General features: G+C 44.5%; 1 protein-coding gene across 2 annotated transcripts in view; it reads left to right on the top strand.

Moving 5' to 3' along the window:
- Nucleotides 1-24,846, top strand: part of LOC138249824 (disks large homolog 2) — a 3,298,389-nt gene that overhangs the window by 1,777,593 nt on the left and 1,495,950 nt on the right. For both annotated transcript variants that reach the window (XM_069203947.1, XM_069203948.1), the window contains exon 10: nucleotides 22,138-22,293. In XM_069203947.1, coding sequence (XP_069060048.1) covers nucleotides 22,138-22,293 — 156 coding nt within the window. The remainder of the gene's footprint in view (nucleotides 1-22,137; nucleotides 22,294-24,846) is intronic.

The raw sequence follows: 24,846 nt of genomic DNA, 5'->3' as shown, positions 1-24,846 counted from the left end.
ATCCTTATGAATACTGGTACAAACTCAAACACACACAAAAGGTCACACTCTCAACCCCATATGGTTCTCTTTTGTGGGTACAAACCCCCGGTAATACTTCAGATTAACCAAAAATACAAAACAACTTGGCTTGTCTACCTGTTCTAAATTGGAAATGACTGCTTATTAATGTACTAAGGTAACTCCAATGTTATCCTATAGGCTAGGTAGGCCTTACAGTAGTTTCTCACTACCAGGACATGTCCGACTTTTTAAATATACAGCACCCTGCCCCTGGGCTGGTCAGGGCTTAATCTTGGTGTGACCTATATGTAGTAAAAATGAAGGTTTGGACCTGTCAAAAGGTTTATTTTGCCAGGTCAAAATGGCAGTTTAAAACCCCCTTGCCAAGCCTTAAACTCACCTTTTATTACATGTAAATTACCCCAAAGATAGGCCCAGGGGAGGCCATACGGCAGGGTGCTGTGTAATTAAAGGTTTGGACATGTACTTTTAAGTTTTACATGTTCGGGTAGTTGAAAACTCTTAAATTGTTTTTTCGCTACTGTTAGGCCTACCCCCTCATAGGATAACATAGGGGAATTCCTTATTATATTTAATAAGCTGTAATTTCCAAATGAGAGCTGGTGACTATGTCATGTTTGGTGTCCTTGGAATTGTGGTGAAGAGTCCAATTTAATGGTAAAGTCGGGTTTGATAACAGTTTAAAACTGACACTTTGACAGGGCGTAACTGACAGTTAGACTTTGCGAATTCATCCCAGACAGCAACACAATAGAGGGAGTAGGTTGGACGTGCCACCAAGATGAATTTGTTTCCAACTCAATTTAACAAAACAAAGTTCTTCGTAAGGGACCAATGCCAACTCGACATCCTCCAGCAACCGTCCCGCAGCAACTGCTGCCATACCATTCTCCTTGCCAACCATTCCATACCCACATTCTACTCCTATTGTAGCTATCCAACATTGCGATTACCACACATCTTCCCCCCCCAAAAAAACCTCTGACTAACACAAACAAAATTACTAATGTTACCTTACATAGCGATATACCAATTTGCACTTCGCAGGAGCTACATTTCTTCATCTAACAGACCAATAATATTCACATTATATTACTATTGCTCAGTGTCCTATGACAAATTCTTGGAGATGCCCAGGTAATCTCTTTTCGCTTTGACTTCGTCGAAGAGGAATAACATCGGTGGTTGAAACACACTTGTTTGCCTTATGACCAGAGTCAGCACATATATCAAAACAAATATCAGGGCCCACAACTAGTTGCAACTCGGAATCACTTCCCAGCAAATACCCCTTGATTTCATTGTTGTTTTCACGCATGTTGACTCCTTCACACAGACTCACATGCTACAGATTACGTATCTTACCATCCTCAAGCTTGACAGCTCCATCCAATACCTTCACTATTTTAATAGGACTTGACTAACGGGCTGCCCCTTTTTCTATGAACCCAGGGTTCTTCACATGTACATACTGCCCTTCAACAAGTTTAGGCATGGTTCTCCTTCCGTTGACTCTACTCAGCACATGACCTTGGTGTTTTAGCACACATTCCCTAATTAGATCATCATTGTTGGTCAACCCCCTACTCCTTTTTGTTTTATTCTTTAACCACCATGGAACTAACTTGGAAGACGTTTCCTTCTCCTTAATAACTCAAATGGTGTTTTCCCTGTCACCGAATGGGGCGTAATTCTATAAGATAGTAACATACTCTGAAGAGCCTTCTTCCATGACAGGTTAGATTTCAGAGCCAACTGCATAGCTTCTCTAACTACCCTATTGAACCTTTTGACTTGAAAATTTACCTCTGTTTGATATAGTGACACCTTTAGGTGATTCACACCATCATTTTTCAAGAACAATTTCATTTTACCAGATAAGAGCTGCACACCATTATCCGTTACTAGAGTCTCAGGAATCCCTTCCCTGGAAAGCAGATCCTCTAAAAAGTTGATGACCACATCTGTGGTCACACTGCTAACCATACAAACCTGACAATAAGATATTCCAAAATGTACTACATTCCCCATGAAGCTGCCGCTCGCATAGCCACCCCTTCACAAGAAATTCCTTTACCTTTGCTAAGATTCCATCCTTTTGCATTTCCTTGATCCACTTATCCTCGGAAAACTCTAATTCCATCCCACGATCTTCAATAAATACCACATTGTCATACGTAAATGCCACATCACACTCATTATCATCCACTTCCTCATAATTCTCATTCGTCAAAGGCAACTGTGATAATCCATCTGCCACCCAATTATCTTTCCCTGGCAAGTGCATTATCTCATAATGGTACATTTGGAGTTTTGAGGCGAGTCTCGCTAACCGGGGGGTAAGATTACTCCCACCTCCAGGGCTCAAGATATTTACCAAGGGTTTGTGGTCTGTAAATATATTAAATTTGTGACCCCACACGTACATCCTAAAATGGTGCACAGCCCAAGTCGCAGCTAGTAATTCCCTTTCAATAACAGAGTAGTTCCCTTCTGCTTGTGTTAGAGTACGGGATGCATATGGGACCACCCACTCATTCCCATTCCTTTTTTGGGATAAGACAGCACCAATGCCATACCCACTGGCATCCACAGAAATGATACAATTTGCATCTTCATCAAATGATCTTAGGTATGATGCATTTACTATTTCTTTTTCAAGTGCTACAAATTCTTCAGTATATCTCTGTCCCCTGCAAAATGTTGCATTTTTCCTAAATAGCACGCTAAGATTCTCGACCTTGTATTCGTAATTCTCTGTGAAACGTGCATAAAATTCTATCAATCCTAGGAAGGATACCAACTGTTCCTTGCTCTTGGGTTCTGGAGCATCGCAAATGGCTTTCACATGGCTAATTTTCAGACAAATGCCATCCTCTGAAATTACGTGACCAAAACATTCCACATGTTGTTTCCCAAATTTGCATTTTTTATTTTTCACAATTAATCCATTGTCCATAAGTGCTTTAGAACTTCCCTCAATATGCAATCGTGTCCCTTTTTATCCTTCCCAAATATCAATATGTCATCCTGAAAAACGTTCGCACCAGTTATATTTGATAATACTCTAGATAATTCCCATTGAAACGCAGTGGATGCACTGGCTAAACCAAATGGCATCCTTTTGTACTCGAACAAACCTTCAGGTGTAATGAAGGCTGTGCACTGCTTAGAGGTCGGATCAAGTGGAATTTGATGATAAGCGCTAGTCAAATCAATTGTCGAGAACATTTTAGCATCACCAATGGACAACATTAATTCTTGCAAATTTGGTAACAGGAAGGCATCCACCCAAATAGCATTGTTTAAAGAACGTAAGTCCACACAAAGTCTTAGATCATCATTGGATTTCAAGGAAATTAGAAATGGAAATACCCAGTCAGAACTTTAAATTGGTTCTATAATGTCCCTTTCACATAAATCAGGCAAAATTTATTTTAGTTTCCCTCTGTAATTCAATGGAACATTGCTTAACTTTTGCCTCACAGGTATAGCATTCTCTTTTAGGATTATGTTATGTTTAAAATGTTTCAAGGTTCCTAACTCGCTCCTAAAAATATTTGGAAACTCCTCCCTTAAGACAGAATATATATCATTTGTACTTTTAATATTACCCTCACCCACTGCATACACGGGTGGGTCAGCTTTAGGGTCAACTCTCACTCAGACTTCAGTCATGTGTGACCAACTTAAACTCATAGCTCCTTTTTCTGTTATAATCACATTTCCTAAACATATTTTTCTGGCAAATCCAATTTCAGCTTGCACAGACCCCACAATAGAAATTGTATGACCAAAATAAGTACATGGGCTTGAATTAGTATTCTCTAACAATCTACCAGGCCATAGTTTGTCAAACAACACTCTCCCCATTATGGTGTACCACGCACAAGAGTCCACCATAGCTTTGACCTGTATTCCATCTATGGTTAATGTACACTTAGGCAATTGGACATTCTTCATTTTGGTGTACTCGCTCTGCACACTTAATACCACATCACGCATTCCATACTCAGTCTCCTCATCATTAGGATCCTCCACGTTACAATTTATTATTTTTGCACACTTTTACCCAACCATAAAAAATGCCCTTTCTTCTTACAATTATTGCATGTCTTTCCAATGGCAGGGCACAATTTAGAATTAGCTAAATGCGAATTAGCTCCACATTGAAAACACAGTAGCCCTCTAATTTTACCAACTGCAAGATTCTTTTTTTCTTTACCACTCTTCTCACTCCCTACAGCATGTATAGTACCATTGTCTTTAATTTCATTTCTCACTGCCTGTATACATCTTTCAGTAATCTCAATAACCCTTGCCACTTCTATCGCATTTTTTAAAGATAATTCACCGGAAGACCATAGTTTCTCTTGAATTTCTGTTATTTAGTTTTCATCAATACCTGGTCCCTTAATACTTCATCATATGCCATGTTTTCGAACGCACAGGTTACAGCAAGTCCCCTCAACACTGCCATATACTGGTCAATTAATTCATTTTCTTTTTGCCCTCTTGAGTAAAACTTATATCTTTATATGACTACGTTAATTTTCCTACCATACCTTTCTTGTGACTGTTTGAGAGCACATTTGTACATATCTTCCTCATCAATGTTGTCCAACCTAGGCAGAGTTTTACATTCTCTAAGACCTATTGCACCTAGTCTGTGCTTTAGTAAGGACAAATGTCTTTCTGGTGTACATTCCCCATCCTCTAGTACTTCCACATATGCCTCAAACAAATCCAAACACAATCCCATTGGGATAAGTGGGTGTCCATGCTTAGCTAAAAAGAAAGATGGTGGTTGAATGCTAGACATTGCTTTCCACTATAAGAAGTAAATCAATAAAACTCCACATGTAACCACAATTTCCACCGCCCCAAGTATGCGCGTGTGTCCAGTGAGTGTCACCCCTTCAAAAGAATTATTTTCCTGGTTTTTGGTGTGCACGTCACCGAACGTGCAGAGTCAAAGTAAATGGTTGTACCGATTGCGAAACAACACAACTGACGATTGCTGATCCTTCAGTAATTAAAGGTCTACACATCACTGAACATGCAGTATAGAAGGGAAAGTTGGAGTGAATATCCTTATTGATTGCCATACAACCAAAGCTGTAAAAAGGAATCCTCCCAAACAACAAAGATGGCCACCAAGACGTAATCTTACGTTTTGTCCGTAGGCATTGGGACTTGTGTTTGGCCAGCATGCACTTCACTGTATGCGTCAATAAGGCCTTGTGCACAGCTCCACGTGCGAAGTGCACTTTACTGTGCACGTCAATAAATGTGCGTGCACAGCTCCACTCACAAGTTTATCGTACCTCCACTTCCAAAACGTACTCCTCAAATAAGTATGATCACTACCGTGGCAAATCAGCTCCTCCAATCCTTCCTCTCCTTCTGGGAAATGTTTTTGTTCATGAAGTTTGCCTGCAGAATCCAAACGCAAAGTAGACACAGAGTTATGTGGCTTTAGTTAAAGTGGTGTTGCTCCTTTCCCGCTCATCGCCATTGTTGGAGAAAAGATCGTGCCACCAAGACGAATTTGTTTCCAACTCAATTTCATAAAAACAAGGGCCCGTATTTATACTCCGTTTGCGCCGAATTTTCGTCGTTTTTTTCGATGCAAATTCGGCGCAAAACTAACGCCATATTTATACTTTGGCGTTAGACGCGTCTAGCGCCAAAGTATTGGCAAAGAGCGTCATTTTTTAGCGTGAACGCCTTCCTTGCGTTAATGAGATGCAAGGAAGGCGTTCCCGTCTAAAAAAATGACGGCGACGTAAATGCGTCGTATTTATACTCCCGGGCAAAAATCACGCCCGGGAGGTGGCGGGTCAAAAAACCCCGCATTTGCGCCACATTTTAACGCCTGGGTCAGGGTAGGCGTTAAGGGGCCTGTGGGCTCAAAATGAGCCCACAGGTGCCCTCCCCTGCCCCCAGGGACCCCCACTGCCACCCCTGCCCACCCCAGGAGGACACCCAAGGATGGAGGGACCCACCCCAGGGACATTCAGGTAAGTTCAGGTAAGTATAATTTTTGTTATTTTTCAATTTTTTTTCGGTGGCATAGGGGGGCCTTATTTGTGCCCCCCTACATGCCACTATGCCCAATGACCATGCCCAGGGGACATAAGTCCCCTGGGCATGGCCATTGGGAAAGGGGGCATGACTCCTGTCTTTACTAAGACAGGAGTCATTTAAATGGCGTCTGGGCGTCGAAAAAATGGCGCTAATCGGGTTAAGACGATTTTTTTGCGTCAACCCGACTTGCGCCATTTTAAGACGCCCTAGCGCCATTTTCCCCCTACGCCGGCGCTGCCTGGTCTACGTGGTTTTTTTCCACGCACACCAGGCAGCGCCGGTCTGCTTGCGCCGGCTAACGCCATTCCATAAATACGGCGCCCGCATGGCGCTTCGGAATGGCGTTAGACGGCGCTAAATTTTTTGACGCTAAACTGCGTTAGCGCAGTTTAGCGTCAAAAAGTATAAATACGGGCCAAGGTTCGTCATAAGGGAGCAACGCCAACTCATCATCCTCCAGCAACCTTCTGAAGCAACTGCCGCCCACAACATTCTCCTTGCCTGACCATTCCAACCCCACATTCTACTCCCATTGTAGTTAACCAACATTCTGATCACCACGTAGGTGTGTCTCAGTGGGCCATCTGCTGGCAGGATGGAGGGGTGGAGCTGAGCACAGCCCCTCTTGCAACTTAATAGCCTGTGCTCTGGCTTCACACAAAGTGCCTAACAACCCCACATTGCTAATGTAGCTAGCCTGGAGCAAGGGCAGGGAGTTTGGAAATTCCATGCACTTAAAAGCCACTGTCTAGAAGCTTCTCCTGCCTTCCAGAACCAGTGACCCAGGGTATATAAAGGATGCTCAGAACCACAGGGATACCAAAGGCTTTCCCCTTCTTGAACCCCCACCTAGGGCCAGCCTGAGTGAATCCTGACCCCCAAGTGGTATCCATCCAGCCCCAGATCCTTGAAAGTGGTGCCGAAGGTGCCCATTTAGCCAAAATCCACAAGTGGAGACTTAAAAGAATTTTGGCTAAAGACTGCACTGAGAACCAGGAGGAGATCAGTACTAACCTGCTTGCATATCTTCCCGAGGTGCATCACAGTTCAATTGACTTTGCAGCTTCTCCCACTACATTCTTCTCCACAGCAGCAAATCCATTTCAGCGGTCTTTCGCCAAAGGGGTGTCCAACCTTGTGGAACTGTACTAGACTACAGCCCTCTGCCTTGTCCCGCTGGAGATTTTTGACTTACATTTCAGAGACTAAGGGCCTGAATTAGATTTTATCGAATGGAATACTCCGTTGCAGACGTGACAGATATCCTGTCCGCCATATTACGATCTCCATAGGATATCATGGCAGTAATATGGCGGACTGGATATTTGTTACATTTGTGGTGAAGTAGTCCTCTGAAACAACATCTAAATCAGGTCCTAAGTCCAAATGTAGAAACTTTCACTGCAGCTTTGACCCAAGGCTATCTGTAAATGATGCTCCCACTTTGGAGACCATCTGCAGCCTTGCCCCGCTGAACTTTACCTTCTTAGAACATTTCTCTCAATAATTTTTCTGAAGTGCTGACCAGGCCCATTCCACTTCTCCTATCTGAACAGTGCTCCTTCTAACATATTTATCAACTTTGATCTGGTATCGCTCGACTAGATGTCCGCAGTTGACGCATTGAGCTTTTAGGAGCTAGATTTTACTAAAACACTTAAAAAATTCATACCTCTGGTTCTACTGATTGGATTTGTGTAATTTGTCAAATAATTGATTACAATTTACAGTATTTTTCTAAATTGGTTTGGGTTTTTTCTTGTGTATTGTTTTCACTTTATTACTGTTTGTGTGCTGCATAAATACTTTACACATTGTCTATAAGTTAAATTTGACTACGTTTTTGTGCCAAGCTACCCAGGTTTAAACTCAAGTCAATTTAGTGACTTTTTGTGGTATAACTTGCAAGGGATTTTGGCTGTTGCTTGACAAGGGCTCAGATCCCAGTCAAGCAGCAACCAAATTTTAACAGGTATGATTTTGTTTTAATCTATATTAAAGCCTATAGATAGGTATTTTGCTTCATGGAATCTCACAGATTAGGATGATAGACAATGGTTTTGATGTGGGTCATCACTCTGGCAACCCCTGGGGGTTTCACTGTGATGATTCACTACTGTCCTGTTGAGAGGAGTTTTACATTATTTTGCAAGCTGTACTTTTCGAAATATTTGCAGTTTTATAACTGTATTCCTGATGGTTGCCAGTTTATGTGCAGTTGAATACACTGGTGTTGGGTCAAGTGTAAAGCCAATATTGAAGGGTAAGGGCATCATCAGTTCATTGGAAAAAGCATGCCATACTTCATAGATTTGATATCTTTCTTATGAACATTATGGCAAAGCCAGTAAGTCGGAGCCACTGATAGTGAAATCATGTGTGAATGACAATGGGCATTTAAGGATGGATTGTCATTAGATTGTGCTAAAGCCTGTAGGCAGGTCCTTTTTTCGTGGAATGTTACACATTACTGTATTAGACAAGGGTTTTGGTGTAGGTGTTCTATCCAAACAAGCTGTGGGGACAGAAGATGCACACTAAAATAATACTTATTACGCTCTGTAATTTTGTATATATTTGAACTTTTACGACTGCATGCCGGATGGTAGCCTTGTGGCATATGCTCTGTGCAATGGGGTTAAGCTGGTTATGATGACAAGCCGGTGATAAAGTCTATGTCTCTGATTGTTTACTATAAAACGTTATGGTAAAGGCAGAGGGCCTGACATATTGATTGTGAAAAACATATGTTAAAGTCAGTTAAAGTTAATAGGCATTTAAGGATGGATTGTCATTACTTAATTAAAGCCCACAGATAGATTGTTACATGTAATCTCATAGATTACTGTAGTAGGCAAGGTTTTTGATGTTGGTTCCCCCCCTCTGGCAAACCATGAATAAAGAAGAGGTACACTGTGAGTATCCTTGTTAAGCCCTTTTAGGAAATATATTAAATTGCTTTGCCAACTGTAATTCTGTAACCATTCGCAATTGTATGACAGTATGCTTCGTAGCTGCCTTGGAGAACCTTTATGCTTGGCAGAGTAGATCTGAGTTGGTTATAGGGACAATCCAATGATAACAGCTACAGGCTTTATTGGTGTACAGTGAAATGCTATGCCTGATGCCAAAATGCTGACCTGTTTGTTATGAAGTGTTATTACAAACGCAGCAGGTCTGACTTATTCATTGTGAAAAGCATGTGGTAAAGCAAGTAGGCCTCTAACAATGGAGTGTTGTCACATTATGCTACAGTCACCAGAAAGGTATTTGGCAACAAGTAAACTCACAGGTTACCATTGTAGGCAAAGTTTATAATGTTGGCATCCCACTCTTACAAACCCTGGTAGTAGAATTCCACTGCAATTATTATCATTAGGCCCTATTAGGAGGGGTTGTATATTGCTTTGCCAACTGTAATTTTGTAGACATTTGTAATTTTATAAATGCATGCCTGATGGTTGGCAGTTTCTGCACACTTCTGTAGGCCTGAGTTGTATATAATGCCAAGCCATTGGTAAAGGATAGAGGACCTATCAGTTCAGTGGGAAGAAGTTATGTCAAATTACTTAGGTGTGTTATGTTAACGAAAAGTTATGACAAAAGAAGGAGGCCTTACTCATAGTGAAAGCATGAGTTAAAGACAAACAATATTTAGGGGTGTATTGTTACTACACTGTAGTCAGACATGGAATCTCACAGATTACCGTAGTAGGCAGGGGTTTTGGTGTTTGTAACCCCTTGAGCAAACCAAGGGATTAGATGATTTTCAGAATAGTAATCCTTTCTCGAGGCTTTATTAGTAGGGATATTGTATTATTTTAAGAACTGTATTTTGTACATATCTGTCATTTTATCATGGTATACATGATGACTGCCTTGAGTTAATGTTTATGATCTAACACAGTAGGTCTAATCTGTTTATGGTGACAAGCCAATGATAAAGGTTACAGGCTTGATTGCTTATAATGAAAAGTTACGATAAAGGCAGTAGGCCTAACGTATTAAGCGTGAAAAGCATATTTTAAAGTTAATAGGCATTCGAAGGTAGATTGTAACTACTCTATTAAAGCCTACAGATAGGTACTTTGTTACATGTAATCTTACAGATTACCATGGTAGCCAAGCATTTTGGTGCTGGTTATCCCCTCTAACAAACCATGTTAGTTGATATTTACTGTCACAATCCTTGTTATTCCAGTTTAGAAGCGATAATATTTGCTTTACCAACTGTAATTGTGTATACTATGTAATGTTATTACTGTATGCCTGATGTTTACCTTGTGGGAAAGCTTGTGCTCAGTACAGGAGGCCTCAGTTGATTATAGTAATAAGCCATTGATAACAGCTACAGGCCTGACTGGTTAACTAGGAAACATGTATTTGTTCTCATAGATCTGATCTGGTTATTATGAAAAGTTATAAACACATTGGGCTTGACACGTTAATTGTGAAAAGCATGTGTTAAAATCAACATGCATTTCAGGGAGGATTGTTACGTCTCCATAGTAAAGCCTACAGATAGCTATTTTGTTCCACAGAATGTCAGATTACATTCGTAGGGAATGATTTTGGTGTTGGTTACTGCCTCTGAAAACCTTGGGGGGAGAAGAGTTGTAATGCAACCATTCATGCTAGTATCTCTTCTTAAAAAGTCTGCTAGGATCCTGCAATGCAACAAAAAACATTAAATAATACATCCATCCAAAGACATAAATCTATATTCATGTAGATACATAGAGGACCTTTGGGTCCACTTAGTTCTGCCATTGGTCTGTCTTACACTCTGCTTCCATTCAATACAGCGAATTGTATGAGGTAATGGATTAATCTGCATCAGTCATTGGCTCTTTTGCCCAGTGAATGAAGGCATTTTCCGAACATATATGTACATCTACCTGAAAAATAAGTGTGCTTTGGTATCAGTGCTGTTGGACCCAACATTTAAATTTTAATGTTCTCCTTTTATAGTTCCCCTTTCATTTCTTTGCTTCTCCTCTCATTACTTTAATGTTTCTACAGGAGAATACTACAGCTCTCCATGCACTGCTAATGGACTGCTTACTGCTTATTTCATCTGCACTGCAGTGTATTCCACGTGGCCTATTCCTATAAACCACAAGATCACTACAGAATGCTGTTGTCCATAGTGTATCATTGTTTTACCATACTTAGATGGGACCCACTGGCTCTAAATGTGGCGGGCATTCTTGAACTTTAAAATGTTGACGATTTACAATACCTTTGCAAGATGGACATTCACTGCTACCTCTAGTTTTGTGATTGCAAATATATGCGTGCCGTGTTGAGAAGGCAGCCTCTTTTCTTTTTTTCTACTTGTATTCTTTTAATTTATCTTGCATATTTTGTTGAGCTTGTGTGCGTTTTATTGCAACTTTGCTTGAAGATGAATGGAAAAATAAGTTAGTGGATTGATGAATGGTTGCATGAGTGCAAAGATGAGTGACAGAGCGTGTGTATGACACCTTTTTGAGTATCTACACCCATCAGTGACTTAATAGGCTCTTTCATTCATAAGCTAGACCTACTGGCATTGGCAATGCTTGTTTGTTTTGTGTGATGGGTGCAGGGGCGACTCCTCTGTTATGGCGGTGGAGTACCCCCTCCCAACCAGGCTACAAGCCAGGAGCAGAAAAATAAAAATGATACTTCATTATCATTTTATTTTTCTGCTGCTGGCTCAGCCAGCATGCGAAGGGAGAAGCGGGGCTGGGCCATGGGAGAGGGGAGGAGAGAGGAGGAATGGAGTGCACTAAGGCCTTGATTTCTACTTTTTGGTGCAAAACTGCACCAATGCAGTTTTGCACCAAAATGTTTAGCACTGGTGTGCACCATTTCTAAGCACCAGCAGGGCACCATATTTATGGAATGGTGCAAGCTGTGTTCCACCAGGAAAATAGGTCCACAGGTCTCCTAATGCCTGCCCTAACCCAGGCGTTAAATAATGGTGCAAAGCAAGCTTTGCACCATTATTTGACCCCTCCCCCGTGCGTGATTTTAGCACGGGGATAAATATGGTGCTAAGGCCATAGAGTCATTTTTTGCACGGGAATGCCTACTTTGCATCTCATTAATGCAAAGTAGGTTTCAACATCCCAAAAATTACGTTAACTCCATAAATTCGGGTCTAGTGCCAAAGTATAAATATTTAGTTAGTTTTGCACCGAATTTGTGTAAAACAAATGATGCAAATTTGGCGCAAAACAAGTATAAATATGCCCCTAAGTGCGCATGTGTGTTGTAAGGTTTCTCCAACCAGGCTGTGTTGAAGAGCTGGGCTGGAGAAACTGCACAGACCCCATGTCAGTGTCTGAGCGGCAGTCCAAGCCACTCAAGCTAATCCTGATGCTGCTCTCATGCTAGGTTTAGCATGAGAGCAGCGCCAGATTGCTGGGGAGCCTGTGCTGGTGTCTCAGTGAATGCTGGGACACCAGAACAGCAGAGGAGACAGGCGGCAGGAGACGACGGCAGTGGGAAGGGTAAGTGTTTTTTTTCTTTTTTTCTTATTTGTCCCTCCCCCCTAACATTTGCGGCAGCCACCGCTGGAGGGGTGAGCTTATACATGGGTCACATGTTTACTGAGTCACAGCAAGCAAGCTATACCTCTCTGAGAAGGCCGAAATAGGTCAGAACTGGCCTGCAGTTACCATTTCATCCATGAGCTTTGTACTTTATTTGGTGCAAGTGAAGAGAGACATTTGTTTCATTTAATGCTATTGTGTACAGCATGAAGTGTAGCTGGCTCCATGCAAGGGTTCAGGAATCTGCACACTACAGATCTCTGTGATTATGTGGCTAATAAAGCCCAATGAGTTTGATGTCTACCCTTATTGCTCTTGAGGGGCACTATATCACTACCTGGGGTATGTGAAGTTCTACAAGGTTTTCCAACGAAACAGTGACACGTTTTTATTTTTAAATACAACTTTGTTATAATTAGCTTCACAATTTTTTATAAATGAAAATGGAAACTGACGGAAACATAACCTAAATGCTGGATTGGGAGAGAACAGGCCAGCAAAACAACTGGGCCTCTCTAGTTACTAGTGTGAGAAACTGGGGCTGATTGCAGAGGCCCCCTAACTTTTTGCCCCCATTTTCCACTTTATGCTGGTGTTTTCCTGACTCTGATGGTGCCCTGGGTACTGCTAACCAGTCCCAGGGCCTGTGCTCTGTGTAAAATGGATATGCAAATTAGGCTAATTATAATTGGCTAAGTTAACCTACCTATAAGTCCCTAGTATATGGTAGGGCATGTAGGTTTAGGGACCACAGCATAGGTGGTGCACCCCTAGGTGCATTGCTGAGGTGCCCAGTGTCATTTTAAAAGCAAGCCTGCCTTGCTGGCTGCTTTTAAATTAAAGTTATATGCAAATTCGACTTTGGAATTAAAGGTACTTCCAAAGTCTTAAACTACCTTATTTTTACATATAAGTCACCCCTAAGGTGTGCCCTATGTGCCCCTAGGGCTGGGTGCCATGTAACTATAAGCAGGGACTTTATAAAAATAGATTTATAAGCCCTGGTGAGGTAAAAACAGCCAAATTCGTTTTTCCCTCATTGAAGTAAATGGCATTCATAGGCTAGAATGGGCAGACTTTATTTTAAATTTTAAAGTCTCCTTAAATGTTACATACCAAGAATTTGGTATCAAATTGATTGTTATAATAAATCCCACAACTTCCAGTTGTTGGATTTAATATAACTAGTGCAGGTAAAAAGTTTAGACTTTACCTAAAAAGTTGCCAATTTCAGCTCTGCATTGTTTTTGCTCCTGTGCTCTGATTGGCCAGCCTGCAGCAGCTTCTGCCAGGCTACTTTAATGAGGTGTGAAGTGGCCTGACTTCACACAAAGGAATGTGCTTGGGGGAGAGAATCTCCCCTCAGCAGATGGGGAAGCAGGAAGGGGGAGGGCTGCCAAACTGGTCTTCAAAGGCAGAGAAGGACATCTGGAGCACCCAGCAACACCCCCACATCCTGCAACCCCAGACAGCTAGGTGCCCCCTTGATTAGATTAGGAGAGGGCAGGAGAGGGGGGTGTTTATGATTTTTAGCCACACCAGTGGGTGGGCTCAGCCAGATCTCTCCTCCAAAAATCAGATTCATCCATTTTGGATTTTTAGAGACTATTGCCTTCTGGGATGGATTTTTGCCACACTTCCCAGGAAGTGGTCATCACAGGGGGACGACCCTGTCCCTGATTGGAGGACCAGGGCCCCCCTGCTTTTCACCCAGGAGCAAGGATAAAACTGGCAGACCTGCACCCACGCCTCAGATCCCCACCAAATTTCAAGAAGAAAGAACTACAAGGAGAAGAAGGACTGCCCTGCTGGACCCCTGGCCTGCACCTGGACCCTGCACTCAGAAAGACTGCACCAGCTGCACACTTGGGCTTCACCACAAGAAGGACTTTGCCTGGCTTCCACTGGTTCAAGGAGGGACTCCCTGTTTGCTACAGGTGAAAAATTGCTAACCAGAGTCCCCTGCACCAACTCCTGAAAAAGTGACCAGCTGACCACTGTCCAGTGGCCAAAAAGGAGTCTGCGCCAGGTGCACTCTGGGAGTTGAAGTCCGCACTTCCCAAGGACCATCACAGAACTTCTGGACCCTTGGGGTGAGCTGTGGACCCCAAAAGAACCTTAAAAGAACATCTGGGTGAAGCCCCAGAAGTTTGGAAAAGATTGGAGAAATTTTAGAAAAAAGCTCCATAAAGTGACCGACTCGACGCGGAAATTCTAGCCGGCTTGCCTCAACCGCGACCCGGCCTGACTTCGTGGTTCGTCCCGGTCAAGAAAAACATCCGAAAAAAAGACTAAGTCCGAACGTAAAAAGTTGACCGGGACCTTCCAGCCATCGTATCCGAGAAGGGCTCCACGGACGTCGGATCAAGATCCAGGTTTACCCCGGTCGAAGGATTTTCGTCTCGAAAAAACGACTAAGTCCGAAGGTAAAAATCACCACCGAGGAAACCGACTTCGCGTATCCGGACAAGGGCTCCAGGAGGTCGGATCCAACTGGCAGGTTCGTCCCGGGGAAGAAAAACATCGAAAAAGAGACTAAGTCAGAAGGTAACTTTTTGACCGAGGCCTCCCGCGACTTGTAGCCGAGCAGGGCTCCATCGCGGTCGGCCTGAAAGTTTGACTTTGCCCCGGTCCTGGTGCAACCAGATGACCCGATTGGCGCTTTTCGTTTCTGAGCGCTAGAAAATAATAATACTTTAAAAATTCATATCTCCGGTTCCCCTGAACCGATTTTAATCGTTTTTGTGTCATTTTAAAGATAAAAATATAAGCTATTTTTACAAATTGGTTTTGGATTTTTAAACTGTTTCCTGTGTTTTATTTAATTACTGTTGTGTGATATTTGAATGCTTTACACTTTGTCTCCTAAGTTAAGCCTTGACGCTCGATGCTAAGCTACCAAGGGTAGAGCTGGGATTAATTTACTGAGACCTAACTGTACTTTTGTGGAGGTTTGTGGCTTGTTGCTAGGTGTAGGTACCTACCTGCCCTATCAATAACCCATTTTCCAACATAATTGGAAGCAGCGACGGGATCCTGTACTTGTGTTCAATATCACGTTACAGTTTTAGATAAAACAAATTAAAAATCCTTTAAATTGTCCTAGTGCAAAAATTGTTTTTAATTTTTAATTTTAATTTTTTTTTTTAATTTGGATTAATTTCAATTATTGAATTTTTGTAATTTTTCTAAATTCCTGTTACCAATTTTTGCAAAAAGTTTTTGTTGACACAAAACTAGGGAACCATGGAGCTTGATCTGGCTAGCCTACCCACACTGACAGTAGTCCAGCTTAGGGGGTTGTGTATTGAGAGGGGGTTGCCTGCAACCACTAATCTCAGGAAGGAAATCCTGATTAAATCCCTGACAGCATGGGCTGAGGCCCAAGAGGTAGAGACAGAGGAAGCTCCAGAGGAGGAACCAAAAGAGGATGATGCTAACTCTAACCACTCAGGGGAGGAAAGGCATCAGACCCCAAGTGAGGAAGAAGAGGAACGGTCCTCACTGGACACAGTCACTAGGGGCAGACCCAAAGCTAGTGGTAGGAAGAGGGTCCTTTCAGGAGGAGAGAACCCATCCATCAGGGAAAGAGAGCTGGAAGCCCAGCTAGCCTACATAGCTTTGGAAGCAGAGAAGCTGGCCCTAGAAAAGAAAAAGTGGGCATACAAAGAAAAAAGAGATGGAAGCAGCGATAAAGAAGCTGAGGTGTCCATGGGTGGGGGAGTTTGCCCCAGATTACCCAAGGGGGTGGTTCCTGCTTATGTAGAGGGGGATGACATAGATAAGTGGCTAGGGGCCTTTGAGAGGGCACTCCAAATGAGAAGGGTTAGGCCTCAATACTGGGGTTCCCTTTTGTGGGAGTTGGTCCCCAACTCAGGGAGGGATAGGCTTCTGACCTTAAGGGGGGAGGAGGCAGATTCATACCCTAGTATGAAGAGGTGCTTAGTCAAGAAGTTTGGTCTGACCCCAGAGCAATATAGAATGAAGTTCAGGGACACCCAGAAGGTCAGTACCCAATCTTGGGTTGACTTTGTGGACACCTCACTAAAGGCACTAGAGGGCTGGATTATTGGCAACAAAGTAAATACTTATGAGGGGTTATACAATCTGATCATGAGAGAGCACATCTTGACCAATTGTATCCAAGAAAGGTTACGCCAGCATCTAGTAGACTCTAAGCTGACCAACCCTAGAGAGCTAGGGGAGGCAGCTGATGAGTGGTTGAGAACCAGGGTGGTTGTCAAGTCCCAGGGGGGAGACTCCAAGAAGGGGGGGACAGGTCCCCAAAAACCTAAGGAGGGAGGTGGTAAGCCCACCACAGAGACTCCCTCTGTACCCCAGAACCCTAAGAAGGAGGAGAGTAAATCCCACTCCCACTCTGACATGCAGAGACAGGGAGACCCAGGGTTAAAAAAGCTCTTGGACAGTAGGGCTTGCTTTGACTGTCAGCAGACAGGTCACTTCAGAGGAGATGCAGCCTGTCCAAAGAAGGTGGTTAGCACTGGGCTGTCCAGTGTAGCCATAGAGGAGGATTCCTCAGATGATGAAGTCCTCCTAGCATTGTGCTGGGAGACAGGACCAGATGGTAAGCTGGTGATCCCTGAGGGTGGGAGTAGGCACTTCCACCACATTCAAGTGAATGGGATCCCTACCACTGGCCTGAGAGACACCTGTGCCAGTCACACTGTAGTGAGTGACCGGTTAGTGACCCCAGACATGTATGTCCCAGGAAAGACAAAGAAAGTCAGGATAGCCACAGGGGAGGTCACCTCCAAACCTGTAGCCATAGTGCCCCTAGAGAGGGAGGGTATCCTTGACTGGATTAGGGTGGTAGTCAGTGCTGACCTTCCCCTAGATTGTATCCTGGGCAATGACCTCCCAGAGGTGAGTCTGGTCACAGATGGGGTGGTCGCCCAGGGCGCCCCCCCTACCCAAAGTCCTGGGGAGTCAGTCCCTACAGTTAGGAGACAGGGGTCCCCAAGAAAAGGAAAGAAGAAAAGGAAGGGTAGGCCACTCTTAAAGAGAGTTCCAGGGAGCCAAGGGCCTTCTGCCCCAGTAAGGGGGGAGCCCAGAGTTGGCACTGGTGAGGCCTCACCTGACCCCAAAGAAGTCCTGAGTAGTCAGGCAGCTGTCCAGATGCAAGGTGTTGCCCCTGCACTGACAGAAGGGAGAGTGGAAGGAGGGTGTCTGCCACAAGAGGTGGTAGCCCCCCACTCTAGACAGCAAGAGGGGTGCCAGGACCCCAAAGATGCCCCTAAAGCAGCTCAGCCACCTGTCAGTGGAGAGCTTAGGGTGTGGTTCTGGGTACTGACATCTGTCAGTAGCCTCTGCTGGGTGCTAGCCTTCCTGGCAGCACTGTACTTGGCCTGGGAGGCAGACCCCAGGGCCAATAGCAAAGTAGGCCCCCTGACCCTATTGGTCATGGTGGGGTTGCTCAAGTGTTGGGTGACCTCTTTGGGTAAGCTAGGTGTTGCCCTAGCAAAGTTTGGAGTAGGGGAGGTGGGCACCTCACTACCCAAGTTGGCAGAGAGAGAGGAGGAAGACCCCTCTAGAGGGAAGTTTCAGTTTGAAATGGGTCCTTTCATTGTTGGGGTGGGTTCACTACCCAGAGGGAGAGACCCTGACAGGAGGATATAAGGCAGAGTAGGCCCTGCAAAGGGACAGCCAGTTTTCTTCACTGTCTTCCTCGCCTAACAAGCCAGGAAGACTCTCCCAGGGTTGGGCTGAGTCTCCTGGGCGTGTGGGCTGGGGGGGGGTTGTGTGAGAAACTGGGGCTGATTGCAGAGGCCCCCTAACTTTTTGCCCCCATTTTCCACTTTATGCTGGTGTTTTCCTGACTCTGATGGTGCCCTGGGTACTGCTAACCAGTCCCAGGGCCTGTGCTCTGTGTAAAATGGATATGCAAATTAGGCTAATTATAATTGGCTAAGTTAACCTACCTATAAGTCCCTAGTATATGGTAGGGCATGTAGGTTTAGGGACCACAGCATAGGTGGTGCACCCCTAGGTGCATTGCTGAGGTGCCCAGTGTCATTTTAAAAGCAAGCCTGCCTTGCTGGCTGCTTTTAAATTAAAGTTATATGCAAATTCGACTTTGGAATTAAAGGTACTTCCAAAGTCTTAAACTACCTTATTTTTACATATAAGTCACCCCTAAGGTGTGCCCTATGTGCCCCTAGGGCTGGGTGCCATGTAACTATAAGCAGGGACTTTATAAAAATAGATTTATAAGCCCTGGTGAGGTAAAAACAGCCAAATTCGTTTTTCCCTCATTGAAGTAAATGGCATTCATAGGCTAGAATGGGCAGACTTTATTTTAAATTTTAAAGTCTCCTTAAATGTTACATACCAAGAATTTGGTATCAAATTGATTGTTATAATAAATCCCACAACTTCCAGTTGTTGGATTTAATATAACTAGTGCAGGTAAAAAGTTTAGACTTTACCTAAAAAGTTGCCAATTTCAGCTCTGCATTGTTTTTGCTCCTGTGCTCTGATTGGCCAGCCTGCAGCAGCTTCTGCCAGGCTACTTTAATGAGGTGTGAAGTGGCCTGACTTCACACAAAGGAATGTGCTTGGGGGAGAGAATCTCCCCTCAGCAGATGGGGAAGCAGGAAGGGGGAGGGCTGCCAAACTGGTCTTCAAAGGCAGAGAAGGACATCTGGAGCACCCAGCAACACCCCCACATCCTGCAACCCCAGACAGCTAGGTGCCCCCTTGATTAGATTAGGAGAGGGCAGGAGAGGGGTGTGTTTATGATTTTTAGCCACACCAGTGGGTGGGCTCAGCCAGATCTCTCCTCCAAAAATCAGATTCATCCATTTTGGATTTTTAGAGACTATTGCCTTCTGGGATGGATTTTTGCCACACTTCCCAGGAAGTGGTCATCACAGGGGGACGACCCTGTCCCTGATTGGAGGACCAGGGCCCCCCTGCTTTTCACCCAGGAGCAAGGATAAAACTGGCAGACCTGCACCCACGCCTCAGATCCCCACCAAATTTCAAGAAGAAAGAACTACAAGGAGAAGAAGGACTGCCCTGCTGGACCCCTGGCCTGCACCTGGACCCTGCACTCAGAAAGACTGCACCAGCTGCACACTTGGGCTTCACCACAAGAAGGACTTTGCCTGGCTTCCACTGGTTCAAGGAGGGACTCCCTGTTTGCTACAGGTGAAAAATTGCTAACCAGAGTCCCCTGCACCAACTCCTGAAAAAGTGACCAGCTGACCACTGTCCAGTGGCCAAAAAGGAGTCTGCGCCAGGTGCACTCTGGGAGTTGAAGTCCGCACTTCCCAAGGACCATCACAGAACTTCTGGACCCTTGGGGTGAGCTGTGGACCCCAAAAGAACCTTAAAAGAACATCTGGGTGAAGCCCCAGAAGTTTGGAAAAGATTGGAGAAATTTTAGAAAAAAGCTCCATAAAGTGACCGACTCGACGCGGAAATTCTAGCCGGCTTGCCTCAACCGCGACCCGGCCTGACTTCGTGGTTCGTCCCGGTCAAGAAAAACATCCGAAAAAAAGACTAAGTCCGAACGTAAAAAGTTGACCGGGACCTTCCAGCCATCGTATCCGAGAAGGGCTCCACGGACGTCGGATCAAGATCCAGGTTTACCCCGGTCGAAGGATTTTCGTCTCGAAAAAACGACTAAGTCCGAAGGTAAAAATCACCACCGAGGAAACCGACTTCGCGTATCCGGACAAGGGCTCCAGGAGGTCGGATCCAACTGGCAGGTTCGTCCCGGGGAAGAAAAACATCGAAAAAGAGACTAAGTCAGAAGGTAACTTTTTGACCGAGGCCTCCCGCGACTTGTAGCCGAGCAGGGCTCCATCGCGGTCGGCCTGAAAGTTTGACTTTGCCCCGGTCCTGGTGCAACCAGATGACCCGATTGGCGCTTTTCGTTTCTGAGCGCTAGAAAATAATAATACTTTAAAAATTCATATCTCCGGTTCCCCTGAACCGATTTTAATCGTTTTTGTGTCATTTTAAAGATAAAAATATAAGCTATTTTTATAAATTGGTTTTGGATTTTTAAACTGTTTCCTGTGTTTTATTTAATTACTGTTGTGTGATATTTGAATGCTTTACACTTTGTCTCCTAAGTTAAGCCTTGACGCTCGATGCTAAGCTACCAAGGGTAGAGCTGGGATTAATTTACTGAGACCTAACTGTACTTTTGTGGAGGTTTGTGGCTTGTTGCTAGGTGTAGGTACCTACCTGCCCTATCAATAACCCATTTTCCAACAACTAGTAAATATTACATTATATTTCAGTTCCAAGTTCAGTGCCTTGGAGCACAGTCTAACGTACTGATACCACATATTTTCCCATTCAGAGCTGCAAAACTTGGAATGTATTTGTGTAATCCCAATTTGATTGCAAACTCCCATCTCTTCCTGACTAGGATTATTCTGGGATTAGAATTTCAGCGGAAGATTTTCCTTTTGTAAAAAAATGTTCTTTCATGTTTTCGTTGTTTAAAAAAAATCTATAAACTTAGCTAACTTTTCAAACTCCTTGATGTGTGAGTTGTGAGGTTTGTCACTGTTCCCAGGATTGAAGATTCAACTTGAATCTTGACTTACTTTTAGGTCATGCCCGTAAAACCATTTTCTTGTACCAAACCTCAATATGATTACCCTATTATTATATTTCAGTCTCGCTCCATTGTATAGTTTGATGTATTGATGCCTTAACTTTACTCTTTCATGAATGTACTACAAGTGATGTTCTGAATGTTTTAAGACACTTTGAAATTTAGGGCCTCATGTATTAAGTTTTGGTGCGGGTCAGTGCCGCAGGTCTTTTTTTGCTACGCCGCCCTGCATCAAAACAAAAGGCCAGGAATGTGCTGTATCTATAAGACACAGCACATTCTTGTCCTTGTCCTCTGCGCTGGTGCACAAATTGAGAGGTGCACAAATTGCTGCCTAACACCAACGCTGGCATCCTGACACTATGGTGCAAGGGTGCCTGCATTGCAGGGATGATTGTTTATATGTAGGAAAGGACACCTTCGTGCACATAAATGAACATTAATGGCATTTTCCCCTTTCTATGTGCGCTGAGGTGGGGTAGGAATCTGACCCATTCCCACACTTGCAACTCTGGGAATGCGTCAGATTCTGTCAGATTCCATGGGTGTTGTGTGGGAATGCCCCACAGCAACACCCAAGGAATGCCCCTTTCACGCAGTGTTATGCGTGAAAGGGGTCCATATTTACAAAGCCATGAATAGCCACGCAAGGTCACTTTGCGTGGCCTTGTAACTATGGGCCAGCACACTGCTCCACTAGAGCATCAAAAAAAGACGCTTCGGTGGTGCAGTGTGCCCCTAGGGCTTTATAAATGAGGCACTTAGCTTGCCTAATTGTGTTACCTGCTCATTTATGTGCATTATTGTGAGCATTGTGCATGTACAATTCACATTTACTTAAACACTTTAATTCCTTTTCCTTTTGTGTTCCTTCTCTTTCCTCAGGCCTCCCGAACCTGTCTACAGCACTGTGAATAAATTGTCTGAAAGACCTCCTTCACCCAGGAACTATTCCCCTCTAGAATGTGAAAAAAGTTTCCTTCTGCCCTCTCCCTACCCTCAGTACCACCTAGGCCTGCTCTCTGAACCAGAGATCTCAAGGTACTGCATGCACTTTTCCTTATTATCCTCAACAAGAATGTATCTGGATTTTTTTAACATTTCACCCTGTGTATGTTATTCTATACATGTCTGCTTGATTACTCTTTACTGTTAATGCCATGTAAAGCACTCAGTCAGTCAACTTTTAATGTCAGGTGTATTTAATTCATTGAGCATCTATGTTTTCTGATAGTATAATATTTCAGATGTTTAATCCAGCAACTGAGCTGGGTTTCTGGTTGCCTAGGGTATTCACCTAAGCTAGACAGAACCCACCCACTCTAGTTAGGGCGAGGGAGTTACACACCCAAAATAACCCCTGCTCACCCCCTTCGTAGCTTGGCACAAGCAATCAGGCCTATCCCAGAGGCAATGTGTAAAGAGATTGCACAACACACAACACACGTGACACAATAAATACACCAAAATAGGAAACACAATGGCAAGTTATATAAAAACAAACTGTATTGCATAAAACATCTTTAGACCAAACACGACATGTATCAGTAATACCCTGCTACACAAGCAGTTGTCAGAACATCACACAGGTTGCTAGTACTCTGCAACCATAAGCACTAGTCAGGTAAACACATAGGTTAATAGTTATTCTGCCACACAAGCAGTAGTCAGGTTGTCATTACTACCAAAAATGCACGTCATAGTAAGCGTGAGAAGGCATCATCGTGAATGCACATAAAATAAAACATTCCTATGTGACACAGGTCATGAACAATATCCCCCTAGGACATTTACTGTTGGCCCTGAAAATACGACTTGTACTATAGCCAGATAAACATGAAATCACCAATTAGGACATAGGTCAGCATAAAACAATTATCAGGACTACCAAGACATCATCAGGAATTCCAGTAAACATTAGTAGAAATGCCAAGACATCAGGATGAATGCACAGAACATGAAAGCATTTCCATAGACATAGACACCCGTTCCCCCTACAGGCAGAGCAGACCCTGGGACATGCTAGTTACACCAGTGAACAGCAGCAATTTAATTCAGGGCCTGAGAGGTGCGGAACCAATAGGGGCCCAAATGAAACATAGGCAGGTCACAGGCTAATCTCGCACTAAGCCTGTCTTACATGAAAGCAATCGTGCCCTTGCACTCCTTGGGCAACCTAACTTGTGGATCTCTTCCCACCATTCCGGGTCTAGGAGCTCCTGGGCTCTGGTAATCCAAGGGCCGCAACAACAGCAGCACTTCCTCTTACCACCCAGGGAATGGCAAACACCCAAGCGCTGAGGCCCTGTAGGTAGGTAGAGACCTCACCAGGTCCTCCTCATGCGACAGGTAGACAAGGCTCCTGGGGCAACTGCAGGTTCCTCACGGATGAGGTCTTCTCTGGCCTTCCCCGCCGTGCAGCTCTTCAATCCGGCAGCCACTCCCTAGCCCAGGAGCCGTGCTGGCCATGCCCTGCTGTACCTGTCAGGAGTGGAGGGACGCAGGCGGGAAAGGCAGGAAGGCCTCCATGAGTATGTGCACTGCGCCGTGCTCGGTCCCTCTGAGCTGGCAAACCTGGGGCAGTGCTGGTCTCCTCCTCCCGGTTGTCATGGGAGCAGCGATCGGCTGCGACTGAGATGTGGGCGGCTCCCCGGGGCAGGGCCTGACAGCACAGGTTCCTCACAGCAACTCTTTGGTTGCTGGGCAGCCTTCCGGCCTCTGACATTTTCTTCAGCAGAGGGGGGGGGGGTCACCAAAGAACTGGTGACACCGGCACTTCCTTGCGACTAGGGAGACAAAGACAATTGCTCTTCCCGCGCTTAGGAAATCAGCAACATGCAGCGCTCTCCAAGACCTTTTAGAAAAGCAATAGGTAGCTTTTATGCTCGGCCAGCACAGAGAGAACTCATTGCTTTCTTGCCTCCAGTGCTTCCCTCGCGCAAGGAAAACAAATGGCAAAGCGCCCGTCAAGCGCTTTGAGAAAGAGGTAAGACAGGGGAACAGGGGCACACCACCCTGCCCCTGGAGACAGCAATGGGGCACAGGACTGCAGGGCCCAAGCAGGCCAGCACAAGGGTTATGAAGCAGTGGCAGTCCCTCTCAGTGACCTAGCAGGTCACAGGTCAGCACAACAGCAGCGGTCCCAAGGCAGTTCCTGGCAAGGCCTTCCAGCAGCATCCAATGTCCAGTAGAGTAGTCCATTAGTGTCTAAACATGTGGGGAAAAATCCTATGTACATATACTCATTTTGTACATTTTCTACAAAAGGGGGAGAAGGGGTTTCAACCAGTACTTACCAGTTCCAGGAGTGTCCCCTTTCTCCTCCAGCACTGGCTCCAGACATCAGTGGGGGTAAATGAGCCCTTTGTGTGAGTCCAGGGCACAGCCTTTACAAATGCAGGTGTGCCCCGCCTATCCCTCTCCCAGCCCAGGTATACCATTCTATATGCAGATGTACTCTTGTGACACCTCCACCCTCCCTGTGTACAGGCTGTCTGAAAAGTATGCACAAAGCCCAGCTGTCACTCCACCCCAGACGTGGATTGGAGTCAAGCTGCAAAACATATAGAAATGCCCACTGTCTAAAAGTGGTAT

Source organism: Pleurodeles waltl, chromosome 8, assembly GCF_031143425.1.
Source record: "Pleurodeles waltl isolate 20211129_DDA chromosome 8, aPleWal1.hap1.20221129, whole genome shotgun sequence".
NCBI lineage: Eukaryota > Metazoa > Chordata > Amphibia > Caudata > Salamandridae > Pleurodeles > Pleurodeles waltl.
This window is presented reverse-complemented; position numbering and strand designations above follow the sequence as displayed.